The sequence below is a fragment of the Colias philodice genome, chromosome 24 (assembly GCF_061535455.1).
Source record: "Colias philodice isolate Cphi_HAF_F1 chromosome 24, ilColPhil1 Martin Lab GWU primary, whole genome shotgun sequence".
In the NCBI taxonomy this organism is placed as follows: Eukaryota; Metazoa; Arthropoda; class Insecta; order Lepidoptera; family Pieridae; genus Colias; species Colias philodice.
This window is the reverse complement of record NC_143109.1, coordinates 5,019,944-5,040,400: the sequence shown is the minus strand read 5'-3', so window position 1 is coordinate 5,040,400 and position 20,457 is coordinate 5,019,944. Positions and strand designations below refer to the sequence as shown.

The window sequence follows — 20,457 nt, the reverse complement described above, 5'->3', positions numbered from 1 at the left end:
CGCATGTGTGCGTGTGAAGGGCCCGCGTGGCGGCAGGCTGCCGGCGGGAGGGGGCTGGGGGGTGAAATTTTTCGTTTTTCGCCCACTTTTCCGTCCCGCTCTAGTTTTTCGTCTCCCTCATTTTTTCTTCGCCCGCTTTCTTCCTAGTGCCCCACCACATGTGTGCCGGGTATAGTATAGGCGAAAACATCAGATGAAACTCATTTCCGGTAACGTTTTAAAATTGGTATAAAGTTTTATTTTATTTTTCATGTATGGTTATGAAAGGTATTTATGTATGTGTGTTATTTATGAATCGATTACGATACACTGATAACGTAAATGTCCACAAAGTTGAGAAAGATAAAATGATAAAACCTTTATTGAATCGAAATTTTTGTTCGATATAAGGCTGATTACTGATTAGGCTTAATAAGTCGTAAAATAAGTTTTGGATTTACTTATTTTAATTCTATATAATAAAGTATGTTAATTATTGAAATGTTTCAATGAATATGCTCTGATTGAACTGAAAATGAAAATGAACCAGATCGTTGATTTATTCTAACATTTTATATCAAATGTAAATTTAATAAACACAGCATATCTTATATATAAAAATGAATCGCAAAATGTGTTGGTAAGCGCATAACTCGAGAACGGCTGAACCGATTTCGATAATTCTTTTTTTATTATATTCCTTGAAGTACGAGGATGGTTTTTACGTAGAGAAAACGTAAATATGTACCACGGGCGAAGCCGGGGCGGACCGCTAGTATTCAATAAAATCTACGATTGACATATTTTTAAGTACAAATTGAAATATTTTTAAGTAATTAATAAATGTTATTTTTTTTCCCAAGAAAAAATAAATGTTTTATCTGAAAAGTTGGTATATACTACACGCCGCGTGCGGGGCGCCGCCCGACCTCGCTCCTCCATAGCGCCTTACGGCTATACAGGGTGTTGACTTATGTCATACTTTAATTTTTTAATTAAATGTTAACAAGCGAACGTGATAAAATATTAATTAAAACAATTTATTCGATACATTTGTTTGCTGTTTGTTATCAGTTTCATAAAACTTTTTATAACCAATTTGAGTGACTGAAGGTTTGGTTTCTTATTCCAAACAGTTCCTCTTATATCATTAATTTTATCTAAATAATTTATTTTTGAACAAAAGTTAGCCAATATAATCTTAAATACCCAAAAATTAACTAAATTTAAATAAATTAAACCCAACAACTAAATTAACTCAAAAAAAATTATAAAAATAAAAACGAGTAATATCGATGGTGTGAACCTAAAAATATACTTAGTATCTATCAAAAATCTAAAAATATCCAAAACTAGAATCGTAACACGAGCTTCTATATTTTCAATAATACGGCTACAAATCACGCGCTAACCATGACGCTTCCATCCACCCTGTAACGCCGCACAGAACTAGGAAACGAGGGGGTAAGTACACACGGCCCCCCTCTGGGGGAGTACATGGCAAATACGCGAAAGCAATAGGACTTTTAAAAATTCTCCAGAAATATGATTTATGTGTTGACGGCAAGAACGCCTCCTTTTCTTGTTCAAGGACGGTCTGATTCGATTTTTAAACCACCCGAGCTCAACGTTTTACTTTCCCTCTAAATTCATATTGTTGTCCCATTTAAAATGTTCGCATTTTAAAATTTTCGACCTCCTGTCATTCTCTTAGCTGCCAGCATTGTCTATTCTATATTTAATCTGTAATCATTTTATTGCGCGCCTAATTTGAAATTGGAAGTAAAAGGAATTGAAGGCACATGAATCGAGGTGGCATATTACGAGGGCAATGTCGTCTGAAAAATAATGTGTTTACCTTTTTTTAGGATACATATTGCCATGTGTTAGAGTATAAGCGTTATAAGGAACGTGTTTAGATCTTTTATATTTTCCCAGAATTATCTTGTCACCAGAATTTGTATGGATTATAACATATGTGGAATAAATAACTATATAATAAATAAATTATTCCAAAGGAAATATTTAAATCATATCTGTTTATTAAATTATTAATTGAAATGAATAGATTATTTTATATCAACATATTACGTAAGTATATTTCATAAACTTTGTTATTTCTTTTATCCTAGTAAAGATTCGAATTGACTGTATACAATTCGTTCGTAAAATATAAATAAAATACGAAAAACATTCCTTAAAAATAATTAATTTAAAAACTACATGTCGATGCAAAACTTCAATGACAATCATCGCATATTTTTGTCACAGCATTAGCATCCTCTTTTTAGCTGTCGGTTAAAATCTATCTATGCCTCAAGGACGAATCACGAGACATCACATTTTAATTATTAGAATTATTCTTTCCCTAAATATTTCTTGATAAATATTCCCCAAAACGTTACACGTGTCTAAATTTAATATCGGCAAAGTTTCGCGAACGCTCGGGTATTTTGATTTCATTCCCTCTTTATTATAACAATGAAAATAAATCAAATTCTAAGCTTATAAAAGTGTTTTTATTCTCTGCTTCTATTCTAGAAAAAAGAACGATGTAGTTATTCCATTCGTGGAAGATGTTAAATAAATTATAAGATTTAATTTAATGATAACTACTTATTATTTTACAGTATAAAAAAAAAGTTCAGAAAAATTTAGCACTTTTCAAAAATATTACAATAAGTAATTACAGTATGATTTAAAAAGCTAATAATAAATACAACTAATTATTCTAATTAAGCATGCTCTTTAAGTCAAATTTTCAACAAGTCGTCCAAAGACCATAAAATAGTTATTTTACCCCTTAATTTATGAGAAACATTATTTAAAATGAATTAAAAAAACTAATTATTTTGAATTGTTTTATAATTCTATAAATTTATAGGCTTAAAAATCTTTTTCATTGGACTTACACGTGTAACTTTTTTAACTTACAAATTTTAATTGTACACCTTTATAATAACACTTTTTCAAATTAAAAATGGCTGTATAGAATTTTATTGTTATAACAATTAGACTTTTTAATAATATAATGAACCGAACCATCAATTTGCCGTAATAAATTCAAAATTAATTAATTTAATTTAATCTTTTATTTATTTTAAAATTAATAATATATAATATGTATCCATTATAACATGCATTTTAAAATATGATATTACATATATAGGTACATTGTAGGTACATCATTATTCATTGCATTCTGGATACTAAAATAATTAAAATTTTAATTACACTCAACCTAATTTTGACATTTTAAAATAGTTCAATAGAGATGGAACCTACGATCTTTCTGATTAATAATGTACTCAGGCATGAACCACTCAACCATGGAGGTTAGGAAAAATTTTATTAATTTTACAAACATACGAAAAAAGTTATTTTAATAGTGTTAATTCAGTGCGAGACAACTATAAATGTAAGTCCATAGAAAATGTCTAGCCAGTCTAAAAACGTATCTAATCCTTCTTTTAAAAAATCCTTGTTATACTATTTTAGAGGTAATTAATAGAAAGAGTTATTAATAATTAATAGGTAGTTGAAAAGCTCAAATCTTACGTACTAGAATAGGATAGGTACACCCCCCCCACGAACAGATAAACGATAACCCCGTCTCATGACGTCACTACCCCACTCCAAACATAAAAAAGAACCGGCAAAATATTATATATAAATATTGAAAAAAACCGAGACACGTGTAAAGTTTTGAGTGCCGAAATTAATTCGGCGAAAATGCGTGGGCTTACATACTTGTTGAGTTTCGTTATTTTACGAATATTATTTAAACGATTACTTTCTCATAATTTGGATAAGTTTGCAAATTATGCATTTACATTTTGTACACGAGTAGGGGATTAGTTGCCCGGTTTCGTCTAGAAATAATATACGAATATTTTTTTTTTCGGTCGTTTTTCCTCCTCGCGTAGTTGTGTTCATATTCATTATATTCCATCCTGTATCTAAGGACTTTTTTTTCATAAAAATCTACTCATGCTGACAATGAGTGCAAATGTTTTATATCAGAAATCGAAACTTTAAAATGTTTCTTATTGAAATTGATATGTTTGGTTTTATGGCATTCAAATTTTTTTTATTAATATAAATTTAAAAAGAATAGAAAAAATCTATCACCAGGCGGGACTCGAACCCGCATCCTTTCACGCCAATCCGTGGCGGACGCTTGACCAAAACTCAACCACCCGTGTAAAATGTTTCTTATCAGTTAAATTTTTTTGAGGTAAAACATGAGCTTTATCAATAATAAATTTAAAATTACATTATTATATTATTACTTATTATTCATTACAACTATTCGTTTTACTTACAATGCGAATTTTACGTCATATACCTAGCTAGGAGGGTAGTCGCAGATTTTAATGATGTAACTTCGATGCGTGCTTGACCCAATTGTTATTTATTAATTCAGAGCATGAAAAATACGATAATTTTGATACAGTTCCTTTATTTCAATTCGGTAAGTTAAAGTTCAACATACAAAATAGGTATATCATCCCAAAATTTCCACATTTGATGTATAATTTTCCGATCATCTTCAACTCAAAACACGTGGTAATAAAAAAAAATCAATTTCTAATCACCTTCTGTTCCCGACTAGACGAATAATAAGTAATCTCCACATTCAAAGAAAATTATTTACAAGCATGCTTGCTTGAGAATATTAAATTCCAAATCGATTCCACAGTTCGCGTGAAAGAGCAACAAAAATATCCTCAGACATAATCAATGTAACACATGTTTCTTACTAAGAAATAGCTAATATTTCCAATGAACTATTTCCACAAAAACCTCTCACAAAACCAATAAAGAATAAAGATAATTAAGTATATATTATGATGTATAATCGAATTTCTCTTTAAAATTATGAAGCTGCCAACTTCGACCTTCAGTGTACACGTGCCACAATAATTCAAGCTTTTCTTTTCTGTCTAAATTGAAAAAGGTTCTGTTTTATTAATTTCCCGGTGATTTTGCTCCGTAACAAGTATCTTTTAAAGTTTTATGTGTTACACGTGGATGGAAGTTTATTTATATTATTATTCGACCTGGCTTTGCTCGCTTTGTGTTACATTTTTAAGCATTTTTATCCTATGAACGTAATAATACTGCTAATATTTAAATGAGTGTTAAAAATTCAGCTAATTTCTGCTTTGTTTTGTAACTAGCTGTGCCTCGCGATTTCACTCGCGGAAATAAAAGCGTGCAGAGTGCTTTCATCTACTTTAAAGCTTATTAAAAAAAATCCTGTTTTCGAAAAAATTTTCTTGCTTGTCCTATAATTATTTTTTTACAAATTTTCCCCAAATCGGTGATGTATTTTCACAAATTAGGATTTGGTGCCCTAACACAGGATGATAAAAATGAATTACATATTTGACTTACATAGGCTGTCCCAAATTTGGTGTACTTTGGTGCACATCAATGGACGCAAATTTTGAAAAATTCTTAAAACTCTACGTGTACAGCCCTGACTGACAACGCGCCCGCGACTTTTGCCATCCGCACGCGTGTATTTTCATTTAAAATTATGGTTTATTAAATTGTATTGATTGTATTGATGTTATAAAAAGATATATGTACATTTTATTCGACTTTTCATAAATAAGATGTATTGGTCGAAAGAAATGTATAAAATTGTTAAATTTAGTTGCTCGTTAGTAATTACTAATTAGCCTAAAATTGTTTCTAATTATTTTACACTAGCACGCTTCTTATAATAAATGCTGTATAAATAAATATATTTATCTACTCTTGGGGCCTGGGGGTAGAGACTTACAGAATCCCTTACAGTTTTAACTGGATACAAAGAACTAAGATTTTATTCTACTTTTCAGTACCATACAAATAAGACGTTATAAGTTATAAACATGTATAATAATATGAAAATCCTTAAACATAAATATAAATCAAAACTACATTCATATTTATATTCAAACAAATTACATTTAAAGTTCGCATGCAATAAATTACCTACCCTACATTTTCCACCCCCTATTGAAAAAGTTTGTAAGGAAACGGAGATATGAGGAAATTTTTAGATTTACGCTATAAAATATTACCGACGATCTTTTAAAACATATATGTACATTGTACGTAAATGGCGGACTTTTTATGAAGCAATTTCATTAATAATAATATGTAATAAGTATTTTTTAACAAAAAATAAAACCACACTTAAATTGTCAGAACTGAACAGGCTTTCAAATAAAAGAGTATCATCAAAATCGGTTCACCCAGTCGAAAGCTCTGAGGTACCAAATCCAAAAAAAAGTACCTACTTTTAATTGAAAACATGTTTTTTTGAAGTCGGAGGAATATGTAAGAAGCTTCATACATTCTTAAAAAATATTGGTTAGTAGCCAACCAGGCTAACAAGCTAGCTTACATATAACCGATGTCAAGTGGCAGTCCGATCGCCCATCAAAGCACTGACCGCGCTCTAGTATGCTTAACCTACTAATCACTATCATCACTACATAGTATAAAACAAAGTCGCTTTCCCTGTCCCTATGTCCCTATGTCCCTTTGTACGCTTAAATCTTTGAAACTACGCAACGGATTTTGATGCGGTTTTTTTTAATAGATAGAGTGTTTCAAGAGGAAGGTTTATATGTATAATAACATCCATTAAATAGTGGAGAAGTACTGTTATTTTTGAGGTTTCTAATGTGATGTCGTAAAAAATTACATTTTTTCCGCTTACATTGCAAACCCTACGAGTTTTATCTAAATAATGTCCTAAGTATTATACACATTGAAAAGGTCTACAGAAAAGTCCGCGATGGTATATGTCTATCTCTTATGGATAACCCACAATAACTTTTTTTTGTCATTTACTTTTTACGACAAATAATGGCTAATTTTCGATGCGATTTTAACCAATACAGCATTAATCCTTAACCAATTAAATACCTTCAATACATTGTTCATTTAATATAGATCTATATGGCCCTTTACACCGTATGATTTAAGTGAATATTTTCGAAGATATTACAGATTTAAAATTTGCGGGACGTAGCGTTTGCGGCGGTACCGGCCGGCCGCCCTATTATCTATTTTATATATGCGAAGCCGGATCGGGCTGCTATGTTTTTATATACAACCTTCCCAGTAGTGTATTTAGTATCAGCATTGCACCCGTGCGAAGCCGGGGCGGGTCGCTAGTTTACCATAAAGTAATAGCAGTAATAGTAGTAATAGTGGTCTCTTTATAGCAGACATATCATATAATGAGATATTTCAAATTTATTAAATACCTAGGAACTATAAATACTCTATTTATGGATACTAGCACGAACACTTGCTAAATCTATGCTCTTCAAGTCTATCACTACTTTAAAATTCATCAAAACTTGCCCAGCCGTTACAGCGTACAGGAGTAACGAACACTCAAAAATTTTCCATTTAAAATAGCAAAATCCTCTTTTCCTTCGTTGGTTAAATAAAATTCATGTATTCCGTCTATATCTTGGAAGTTAAAAGCGACGCACGTGGAAATATATTCCAACTTCGCTTCATATAAAATGGAATTTTATTTCGCGGAGGCGACATTATAGATTTTATTTTTGGAGGACAAACTGTCTTTATTATAACGACGAATTCCATCCACGTGTTCAATTACAATGATCTAAATTATAATTTACTAGCTTGCCGCCAGCGGCTTCGCCCGCTTTGTCTAAGACCTAATAAATTATATGTAGGTATACTAAAACCTTCCTCTTGAATAACGCTATCTATTAAAAAAACGCATAAAAATCCATTGCATACTTTTAAAGATTTAAGCCTACATACATATAGGGACAGAGAAAGCGACTTCGTTTTATACTGTGTAGTGATAGTGATTTAGTAATCAATCGTAATATTATAAATATTAGTCTTCAAGATACAATTTTAATATGAAAAATCTGTCCTCCTCGAGTCTCGACACAGTGGCTAGAAGTGAGAAATATCGAAAGCTCAATTCCCGACGAACCACGTAGAATACAGGTTATATTGAAATAATTATTCGCTTATATTAGGTATCTATAGAAAATCGATCAAGAAAATAAATGAGAAATTCATCTGTCCTATACCACAACACAATCCACAATCTACAAGAAAAAATAGGACTGACTTAATATTATAAAATATATTAACACATAAATAGTGTATTGACTAAGTTTGAAATAAAATAAATAAGTGCCAGCGTCATATAATAATTTGTTTGCAGGTTTTTGACAAACAAATTCACGTAAATGTGAACTTAACGAACTTCGACGAATCTCTACAAGTTGTAAGTCAAAGGAAGCCAGCGAACGTCACTATGGTCAAAAGTCAATATTAAAATCGATAACAAACTTTCTTATCTTACTAGAGTCATAAATTTAAAAATAACTTAGGTATATTATGCTAGAGTTTTAAAAGCAGTAATATTTGCAAAAAAGCAGGACTAAAGTAAGTATGGTACGTATAAAAGAGTAATGGATAAAAAACAAACTTTGTTTTAATTATAGGTAATATTACTACTTATACTGTTTTAATTATAATATTACCCTGTTATTATATAAAAAGAATGTTATTAGTAATCTGTGGTAATCATTTAAAACTACTAAACAAAACTTAACTACTATCCTACTACACTAAGTACTATACTAACTTACTATAACAAAAAAACATACACATCTAAAAAAACAATAATTGAAACACATAACATTTCATTGTACAATCTCTATTACATAAATGATAAAAGCTCGTCGCCTTGTTACCTGTATAACAAACAATTACAAAACGTAACTTTTTAACAAAAGTTTTTGTAAGGAAAATCATGATTTTGTATACGACATGTTTTATTCAGTTTTAGTTTATATTTTACCTATTTTCGGTTTTTATAAGATTAACAGCCATTGAAAACGACTTTATTTAAAGGGTATCATTTAAGCTATCACCAATTTAATTACTTTTGTGTTTCTTTAATAATAGGGTTTGTCCTAAAAATAGTAGATCTGTCACCAAAATGTAGTCACCAAACAATGCAAAATCAGTTCCACAATAAATCACCTAAAATCCTGAGATATAAGGTCTAGTACCAAATAATTGTTTTTGTATGTATTATAATAGGTGTGTCCTAATAAGTATTAAAGCAAACTAATTTAAAGAGATCACCAATAAATCATATTATGTTACTAGAAACTGTGCTAGAAAATTGCATTAAGTTCAAATAAAAAATTAGGGTTGTCATCATCGTTTCAACCAAAAGATTCTGCTACTTAACTAGACTCCCAAGGTTCTAAATTTCCACTGGTAGTATAAATTATATTTAAATAACATTTTTAGCAGAGTAACTAACTAACTAGTAAATAAAACAATTAAAGTCAAAATAATCAATATTTATTGTTTAAAATAATTACCACTGAACAATCAGCGCTGGTTTAAAATAGCTGGCTTATGGCTAGCAGAATAGTAGATAAAACACTTAATTAAAGTTAAAATAATCAATATTTATTCAATTTTTAAAGCGCGCCAATTTGTCTCCGCCCCTTTGATCATTTTTTCATTAAAATTATAAATTGATGTATTAAATTGGTAACGAATACTATTAATTTAATATCTGAACGAAATAAAATGTTACTACTGTATTGGTGACAAAATATCAAATAAAAAGGAGTCGCAGTCAGGGATCGATAATTGATTTATTTGGTGACAGATCTACCATTCTGAGCACAGAGCTATTATTTAAGTAACAAAACTGTTATTATAAGAACGAAGTTTATATTCATGTAATGCAATATACTTTTATTGGTTATCGATCTCTTATTTTACACATATATTAACATTAATTTGATAATTCATACCTGGGAACAATTTTTGTTTATCTGAGAACGAAAATATTTCGTGGTGATAGATCTATTTATTAGGTGATACAACTTGATGACAAATATAAATTTTGGTGATAGAAAATATAGTTCCCTTATTTAAAATATATCGAGGTATCAATTTTGTATAATAATTCAATTTGAATACTTAATATATAGCCTTAAATATGTAAATATTACAAAAAAATAGATACACGTGATGAAAATCAATTTTTGAAACAGATGTAAAGCGCATTTACTCACTAAGAAAGAGACATTAAAACATCTCCTTAAATCTAATAATCCAACAAAACAAAAAAAAATCTACGTAAGTTGCTAAAATTAACCTAACGCCTATAAAGTATGAGAAAATTTAAAACAAGATAAATCATAAATGTAACCTCAAATCAATAAAATCGTAACCCTCGGAACACACATTTCAATTAAGAATTTTTTTCTACTACAAAATAAAGCAGCCGGACAATAACATGATCACTGAAAATCTTTGCCCTTGTATCTAATAATCTTGCATTCAAAATAAACAACATTATATAACTTATAAGTTATAAGTTATAACCTCTGAACGCGTCCATCCATATACTTAGGGCGTTTGTCCACTACAAGGAATTTTACGGTCCGGCATTCCGATTTTTTACGGTCCGGTATGGCACTCCATTAATCTATATACTAGCTTGTGCACTATACGTAATTTTACTGTCCGACATTTTACTTTTCCCTATTCCGGATGGTTTTTTTGTCTACGAGTCACTGTAGGTATAATTGTTTTCGAATGCCCACTTGCTTGGATTTTACTGTTTTTACTGCATATGCCAATTGAAAGCAAGCTCTTGTTTTACTTTCTTTTAGTTGGCAATGAGATTTGAGAAGTCGGTATTGTTATTTTATATACATTGACCAAGCATTGACCTATAATTATTATCTAAGTAAGTGTTGGTAAGTTAAAGTTCAAGTGGGAATAGCATTAGCTCCTCGTCACCGATTAAAATAAATAAGTGAAACACGCATTTTAAATCTCTTACGGAACTTTACTTATTATTATAACGAAATAATATAATATTTCACCTTCTATATTTTTTACTCGTTTCTTGTAAAATGCAAAAACAATCATTTATGATAGCATTATACCGCCAAACTTCCTTGAACTGTACCGCACTGATCCGAGTAAAGACGGACAGGTGCACAAGCAATTCATCGGTTTTTTCATGCCACACCGGACCGTAAAAAATCGGAATGCCGGACAGTAAAATTCCTTGTAGTGCACAAGCGCCCTTAAGCATTCTTTTTTCAAACTTTTAAAACGCGTTCCAAACATTTAAAAAAGGAATTACAATGAATCGAATAAAACAAGCGCTGACGGATCGTACGAGCGTATATCCTGAAACTATCTCATCCCCCCCGCCGCCCCTACCACCCCTCGCTTTCACGGTTCTAATTTTTGGGGAATTTGGGGCATATTCGTAAATATGAAATGGAAAAAATATTTCGCGGTTAACGTAATTTTACGCTTTATTGCAATGAGCCTAGAGTCCGTTTCGTATTGACAGACGGTTGGAAAAAAATTACTTCATATGTCGTCCTTAAGACGGAGCGCCTCGCGCTACGTATGTGTGTTTTGAACAGAGATGCTGTGGAGCGACTGTTATTGTGTTATTTTTATTTGCATGTGAAACAAATTATTGTGAATTTGCGTGTTCATAATCTTTGATTATCAGATTATAAACGTAAGTTTAAAAGCAATTATCATAAATCTTGTAGAAAGACTACATTATTATTATTTACTAGCGGTCCGCCCCGGCTTCGCCCGTGGTACATATTTACATTTTCTCTACATAAGAACCATCCTCGTACTTCAAGGAATATAATAAAAAAAGAATTATCGAAATCGGTTCAGCCGTTCTCAAGTTATGCGCTTACCAACACATTTTGGGATTCATTTTTATATTATAGATTAACAATCTATAAGGTTTCTTTGAACAATGTGCATAGTAATTCGTCAATTAATTAGTTTTTTTTTTAAGAATTTTCTCAGGCTGTGAAATATATTTCTATTTTAATGTTAATTTAACTTTTATTTGCTTCAATATTGATGAGAAACGTTTATTTCAATAACAGGGAAAAAATGATTTCACATTAAAGAGCAATTACTATTAATGTGAAATATTTTTTAGTATATTACGTAGTTACTATGTTAGTCTAAATATTTGGAAATGTTTCATGGGCCACACATAAATGCCGCTATTGGTATAAAATAATTTAAAACATACAGTTTTCAAAATTTCATAATTCATTTAAATTTTAAACATACCTACAGATTTAATTTAATTTTTTTTATATAAGTAAACAGGACACATCAGACCAAATAAAACATTATCAAAACGCAATTACTTCACAATAACAACTTTCAAATCATTCTACGAACATTTAAACCAACACAATTAAAAAAAAATGTATGCGTGTACTAGAGTACACACGTAAGAAGTGAAACTTCTTTATGACCTTAAAAATGTCACAAGAATGGCGTAACGCAAAAATGTCACGCGTACGGCGTAACGCAAAAATGTTACACTAAATTTTTGTCCAACCCCAATAAAAAAGTTTCACTTCAATAATTCAATACACCACTCCATTCACGTCATATTCCATCAACCGGCAATATATAGCATACGATGTAGCTATGCGAAGAAATATATAATATTTTCCTATATGTTTGTTCCATCATTTATACTTTATTACTATACAGGGTGTAATCGTTAAGTGTGCACAGGCGATTATTCCGTAACTATTAGAGATATTAAAAAAACTTTAAACTGATATTGAAAGTACTTAACCCAATGAGTAAAATGGCCATAATAAATTTTTAAAAATAAAACGATAAATATTTAAAAAATTCACTTGAAACCCTCCCATACATTTAGTATGAGATATGACTATCCCATGTACATGAGTTGATCCAAAAGTAATTATAATCAATATTAAACCAGGTCATTACAGTTAAAATATTTCGCTAGATAGTCTTCTAACTAGATAATATACTTCGATATTTTTTTTCCAAAACTTAGAAAAAAAAACTTTGACTTCATCCGTAAAAACCCCTCAACGCGGCCATCTATTCGCTATCGTCTTAAAATTTTTTGCTAAGACGGTGTTTTTTGTGCCCAGGAAAGAGATAGAAATAACTAGGAGCTAGATCTAACAAACAGGGTGGGTGTTTAAGCATTTGGAATGCCGATTTTTGAATGGCAGCCATTGCAACTGACGCTTTGTGATCTGGTGCGTGGTCTTGGTGAAATAACATTCAAGCCCGCAGTTTGCCATGTCTCTTTTCCTTACTAACCTACCCGCAATCTTTTAATATGGTCTGTGTAGTAAGAGCCCAACATAGTGGCTACCTTCTTAAAATATTCCACCAAAATTATTCCTTCGGCGCCCCAAAAAACTGCCGCTTTAATCTATCCCACTAATTTTCACTTTGAATTTCTTCATCGTCACTTTGGAAGCTCGCATCCAGGCCATTAATTGTTTCTTGGTTTCAGCATAAACATGGTGAACCCGGGTAACGTCCATGGTCACAAATCGTGCCAAAAAATTATCCTGATCTCATTAAGAATTTAGAAATTCACCCTCTAAATGTCGAATTGTTGTTTCTTCTTTTTGTCGGCAAAAATTCTGGCACGCACGGTTCACATTCAAATTAATGTAAATACTTGGAAACGTGGCCTATTGATATGATTTTTTTGTGATAACTTAGCGAGTACATGAGCAAGCAATAAACAGTTATTTTATATTTTTATGTACACAGGAAATACCCAATTATCATTACTTTTGGATCAACCTAGTACATTTAATATGAAAAATTTTAGCTTTTCCTTTCTTTTTTTGGTTTTCTGCTTAAATTACTTCGCAAATTTGAAGGGAAGTTCATTTCGAAACTGCAAATAGAGCTCCTCATTGTATTGCACAATGAGGACGTCACGTTGATAATCTGCTATGAATACAAAATGTATGGGAAATAAAATGTATGGGAGCATTTAATGTAACATTTTTGGATATTACTCGTTTTATTTTCAAAAATTTATTATAGCCATTTTACTCATTAGGTTAAGTACTTTCGATATCAGTTTAAAGTTTTTTGATATCTGCAATAGTTACAGAATAATCGCCTGTGCACACTTAACGATTACACCCTGTATAGCCGAACAACTATTCATAGCCCATAGGAACAAAGTATTTGTCTCTGATCCGCGTATGTGTGCGTGTATATGCGAGTGTGTGTAAGGGAGGGCTCAATTAAACATTTCCTTAATAAGAACTGAGAGATTTTCGCCGTATTATTATTATTTTTCGATATCTTATACGTATTAGAAATGACAATTATTCAAGATTGATATACACATTGTTACAAAGAAATTTGTAAAAACATTTCAGAGATGATTTCAGTAAGCAATAGATTTTATAACGCTTCGGATTTGAAATGTTAAAATACTCGAATGAAAGTTAATTTGTATCTTTTAAAGGCAAGGTATTTAATATTTGTACAGTAATACTACCGTACTTAATTAAAAATATTTTACTTTTTAAATTCTAAACTTTTATAGCACTATCTATAATATCTAACTTGTAATAATCAGTAAAGAACATGTGAGTTAAGCAACATAAGTCGTGGTCAGGTTATCGATGGGTAACCGCTAGAATGTACGCTAACTGCTTCCATGTTTCAATATGTGGGCAGTGGGAACTTAGTCCCGAATGTTTTAAGACCAGCGAATTATTTAATTTATAACCTATTTATTCCATATTTATTCATTCGTAGTTTTAGACAGTAGACAACTGATCAGCCTTTGAAAAAAAAGAAACTTATAGAATCCAATTTTTGTATATTTTTTTTCTTGTATAAAGTAATTTATTGCATCTTGCTAGTTTCTCGGAGCCTGTAACAAATTCAATTAATTTTAAAGAAGAAAATATTCGAAATTCATAGGTAAGTAATAGATTATAATAGACAAAAAACAATATACTTTAATCATCAAGCTCTTCAATTAAATTAAAGCTGACACTAATATTGAATATAATATATCCTTAATGTATCGTTTAGTTTAATATAATCAAATAACTACATACAAGTACTGCAAGTATGAAGTACTATAGTCTGTGCTATAGTCTATATTTAACAGGCAGCTCGTGAAAATCTGGATATCATATAATTTTTAACTAGAATTTTTATATCGCTTAATACCTTTATAAAAACTCAGGTATTTAAATAGGTAAAAAAACGCTGAAAACTCAACATAAAATTATTTTGAACTTTGAAGTTTCAGAGTAGTATTTGAAATTAGATTCAGAAATGATTTGCGATTAAAAAATACGCCATCTAGTGATAGTTAAATGTAACTAAACATGACGGTTGCATGTCAAATAGAGGACGGATTATATGGGTTTACAAAACACTCGCCAGATGGCACTGTTATCAATTAAATTTATAGTCATTACCAAGAAGCTTATGAAATCCCAGAAGGAAACAATATTTCAGAAAGATTGTATTAATTGTATCTGTTGAATTAAAATCAAAGCTATGTATATGTTGTCATCATTATTTTCTAATCAGATTGTACATCCCAATGCGAATGCATTACTTAGTTAAATGTTATAATATACAATTAAGAACATCCAAAAATAAAGTGTCAACGTAAATAATATTTAGAAGTGCAATATCTGTAATTATATATTTATGAACAAATAATTAGTTACATCAGATTTAATAATCGCAATTATTTTGAATGTACATATGAATAAATGATTTCATCATAATATTAATAAGCAATTGTTTTATTTCCCATTTGTTGCAACCCTAGCGTATTTTCGTGTGGCAGCGTAAATACCTACGCTGGCGGCGGCATCGCGCGACATCAAAGGCGATTCCTTACTGTAGGAAATAATATTGTAATACTGTGCTTATATATCTAATACACTGGAGATTGCACTATGACCATTAACTTGTAACAAGAAAATATGACGTTGAATGACGCCTGTATGTTTTTTTATCCCTTTCACACCAACTTGCCAAGTTAGATGTGAAAGGGATAAAAAAACATACAGGCGTCATTCAACGTCATATTTTCTTGTTACAAGTTAATGGTCATAGTGCAATCTCCAGTGTATTGATATAAGCTTCTTGGTCATTACCTTGGTCATTATACTCATTAGTCATCTCTGAGCTCTGACACTTCTTGAAAAGTGTCAGTCTCTTCTATCAAAAAAGCTCAAGTGATGAAACGTTTTAAAAATCTATAATACCGAAAAACCAAGAGGAAATATTATAATATGATATAAAAATGTAAATAAGACATCGGACATCATGCATTTAACGTGCATCCATTCAAAATATGCAAACAAAAAACCTAGAACCAAAAGAAGAATGGATGACATGTCCTAACATTGAAACAGAATTCCCAGGATTAGCGTATCTTTGTGAATTAAATAAACTGGTCGTGGCCAAAAAATCTGATGCTTTACATCATCTATTTGGCGATATACATGGAGGTTACACAATTTACAATGGAGAAGGACAAAAGGTATTTCTAGCAGTTGAAAAAAAGGTAAAAAAGAAGATAGAAATAAAAATATACAATTTTTACGGCAACGAAGTTATAAATTTGGAAAAGCCGGGAGAATATTGCATTAGCCGGTTCCTTATATGTTCCCCACCCGGCCAGTTTATTGGGAGCGTGCGAAAAATTAAATGTTTGAGAAAATTTTATATCAAAAACGCTCAAGGAGAAATAATCCTAACAATGAAACCTAGAGGTATATTTTGTATATATGACATATTCCGTGAGGATGTAAAGATTGGAAATGTCATTAAAAAGAAATGCGTAAGAAACGCTGAAAATAATGACATCAATATTGTATTTCCTATGGAAATGAGCGTCGAACATAAATCTATATTGCTCGGAGCCTGTTTTCTTACTCGTTAAAAAATACAACGTACCTACGACAGGTACAGGTATAATTACTTAATAATAAATATTATGTTTTTTCATGATATCATGAAAACCGTTAACTGCTCTTTGTAATAAAATTAAACAATTTAATATTCTTATATTTTGTCCTTTGCTTTTTCTCCTAATAAGTATTTTATCGCATTTGCCCGTTTTGTTTACCTATAAAATTATATTGATTCGTACCTACCTAGCTGTCCCAACAAACATTTTTGTACCTTACTCTATGAAAATATCATGTTATTTACTTGATGTAAGTATGTGAATGGATTCATCACATTAAGTAATTAGCACAAAATATCGAAGGAAGTTTGAAATAAAAGAACAGAATAAAATTCAAAATTATGTTTATTAAAGAAAATTAATAGCAAAAATCAGTCTTAACAATCATAACCTAATAAAACTTATTGTATTTTAGAATATCAGTGTAGTAAATTAACGTTTCTTCTTCTTAATTGGAGTTTTTCCTTCCTCCGGCCCATTCTGGACTTCCTCGTCACCTTGAATCTTCCTTCGAACTGGCCCGGTGTGTGTTATTGGTACCGACCTCTCTCCCTTTTCACCTGAAGTTTTCGGAGCCATTATCGTCAATACTCCATCAGAAGACAATTTAGATTCCACCATTTCTGGGTTACAGCCTTCTGGCAGAAGATACCGACGTTTGAACTGTCTTGAAATATATCCATGTTCATCTTTCTTTTCTTCGTGTTTGCCTTCTACTATGATATGGTTATCTGCGGTTTTGACTGATATCTCATCGGGCGAAAAGTGCTGCACATCCAGATTAACTTGAAATTTATCCTTGTCCGACTTAATTGTGGAACCGACGTCACGGGATAACGCTGACAGGTTACGCCAAGGTCTCAAATAGTTGCGAATTGGACGATCGAAGACATCTGTTAAGAAATCATCTGACGCTAAATCCAAACCAAATAGCTGATCGTGAAGTCGTCTGGGCCTCAACTCGTAATCTAATAAATAAGGTAATAGAGCCATTTTAATAACACTGTGGTACACAGCACACTTGCAACTTGCAAGAACTTCGAAGCTCGCTCAAGCTCTCAATTCAGAATAATAACAGCGCCGAGGCAAAGCGTCGCTTAAATATAGTTAAAACATGGTTTCCATAACATTCGCGAAACAAGTAGAATATATTCAAGAACGTTATTTTATACAGAGCCATCTAGCGTCTAGTAGCTATACTTTAAGAAGATATCTGTTTTTACAATTGGAACTCATATTACCTCTGCCCAATAGATGACGCTCGAATAAAAGTATACTCAAAAAATATATAACTTTATGGTTTGTACTAATTTATATAATAAAAATATAATAATTAATTCCGTAAACATTAGTTAGTTCAAGAAATAATAATAAAAACTAAATGGAAAGGATAATAACAACATTTTCTATGGGTAATATTTAAATGTTTAGAATATAACGTAGAGGGCGCTTTAGTAATTTAGTGAATTTAGATAAATCACAGAGATAAATAATTTATACATTTTGAAACCTGTAAAGTGTAATGTCACAGAATATTCAATAGTAGCTAATTACGGCCTAACGCTAGTATCTAATTTATAAATTTAAACAATGTACCGAAATGTTTTTATGTATTTAATTTAAATTGTTTGAAACAGACAAATGATGAAAAATTTTAGTGATGATCATCCTTATTTGTATACGTAGTATCACAGACTAATAATAATATACTACGTATACAAATAAGGATGATGTAGTATATTATTATTTGTCTGTGTCCTTATCTATAAATCATGAATATTGAATCATGATGTAGGTATAATTTTTTCGCGCCAAATTCCATGACAAGTAGGTAAAATTAGTTCCTGGAACCTAGGTAATGCATAAAAGGCACTTATATTTTTGTATCATTGACCGTTTCACTTAGTTAAATCTGTAGAATCGAATGAGTTCAACGTTTCATTGATAACAGACTACGATAACGATATTATGAATCACTATAGAATTTTTAGGTTATATGCTTGATGTAAGTATAGGTATGGCACGTTTATGTCTGCTGACCAAGACGTAAAGTTCATTATTTCCGGTCTTTGCCGGTACAATTTACTATGCCGGTGTATGCCGGTGTACCTATTTTCTTATCAGAATTTAACTTAAAAATTTTAATTAGATTTCAAGTTATTTGTAATTGATCATTTTTTAAGTTTTTATAACATGCTTTGTCTATGAATGACATTTTTTACGTGTTTTTTACTTACTTTAAAAAAGTTAAGTAATAAAAAAATACTATGTAGACTAGGCCTATTTGAGTTAGGTACTCTTATTTTGTTGCCGTGGTTGCCTCAGATCTAAGCCTCAGATTATTAATTATTGCAGGTTTAGTAATGTACAAACTGTAGGAACTTTATAAGAAGTAATTTTATACCTACCTAGTAGGAAGCTAGTAGGTTATTAAAAATGGATCAAATACATCGAGATAGTATGTAAAATGGACTAATAGAATCTAATGTAATGTGTAGTACCTAATGAGTAACTAAGTGTAGAAATACAAATTTTTGAGTCCAAAAACGAATAATCATAAACTTTTCATATAATGAATAATGCTTGTATCGTAAATACATTATAAGCAAGTAAAAAGTGCATACTGTTCAGAAAATCAATATTCGTAGAACATATTTCTAGATGTACTTTTCAACGTAAAAAGGCAATTCGGAAACGACTAGCGCTTATAGCGGCGAGAAGATAAACCATTTACCGGATACAGTTCGAAAGTTCTAGACTTAATTTTATTTTTGTATAAATCTTGAAAATAATGAATGAAAGCTGGGTTGAAGCAAACAATTTTATTATTATTTATTATTATCTACTTTTTTATATAACAAATAATTGCTTATTCCATATAAATAGTGCGATTAACAATAAAATCTATAGAAGGTTCTCGAACAATCCAGAACATTCCGTAAAGATATTGAGCGTAAATTTGGGCGCCATCTAGTGGTGAGTAGTCAAACAACAAAGTTAAAGCATGTGTTGTAAACATTTTCTGTAAAAACAACAAATATTAATATTGTTAACACAATTCAAGTGAATACAATTTAATATAAAAGTTAGGTACAACATGGGTACAACTAATCCAAAATGATGGAAATCCGTTCAGCCATTTTTGAATTATAAGTGGAATATGCATATAAAATATAGCACTATACATTTTGAATACACAATATATTATGTATTTTGTCGTGTTCAAAACTATACAAGAATAAAAACCGGTGGTTTATGAAATACTAGCTTTCCGCCCGCGGTTTCGCCCGCGTTTTCAAAGAAAAACCCGCATAGTTCCCGTTCCCGTGCGATTTCCGGGATAAAACCTATCCTATGTGTTAATCCAAGTTATCCTCTATATGTGTGCTAAATTTCATTGTAATCGGTTCAGTAGTATTTGCGTGAAAAAGTAACAAACACACACACATCCTCACAAACTTTCGCATTTATAATATTAGTAAGATAAGATTATAAAAGTAAATGTTATCATGTTATGTACAAAATTTAAATATTACGTAAAGAATAGTTTGTAATTCGATTAATGTCAAATAAGATGAAAAAACAATTTAGCATGTGTAATTAAGTTTTTT

At 30.8% G+C, this 20,457-nt stretch overlaps 1 protein-coding gene, 1 long non-coding RNA gene and 1 pseudogene across 2 annotated transcripts in view; 1 reads left to right on the top strand and 2 right to left on the bottom strand.

The window, feature by feature from the left end:
• The window catches only part of LOC149477708 (uncharacterized), a 298,415-nt gene that overhangs the window by 143,493 nt on the left and 134,465 nt on the right, over nucleotides 1–20,457 (bottom strand). The gene's annotated exons all lie outside the window — the stretch shown is intronic.
• LOC149477716 (phospholipid scramblase 2-like) lies at nucleotides 16,075–16,833 on the top strand. Its single transcript, XM_089710457.1, has one exon. The coding sequence runs from the start codon at nucleotides 16,229–16,231 to the stop codon at nucleotides 16,817–16,819; it is 591 nt and encodes a 196-aa protein (XP_089566583.1). The 5' UTR covers nucleotides 16,075–16,228; the 3' UTR covers nucleotides 16,820–16,833.
• Nucleotides 17,279–17,931, bottom strand: LOC149477715 (protein lethal(2)essential for life pseudogene; annotated as a pseudogene).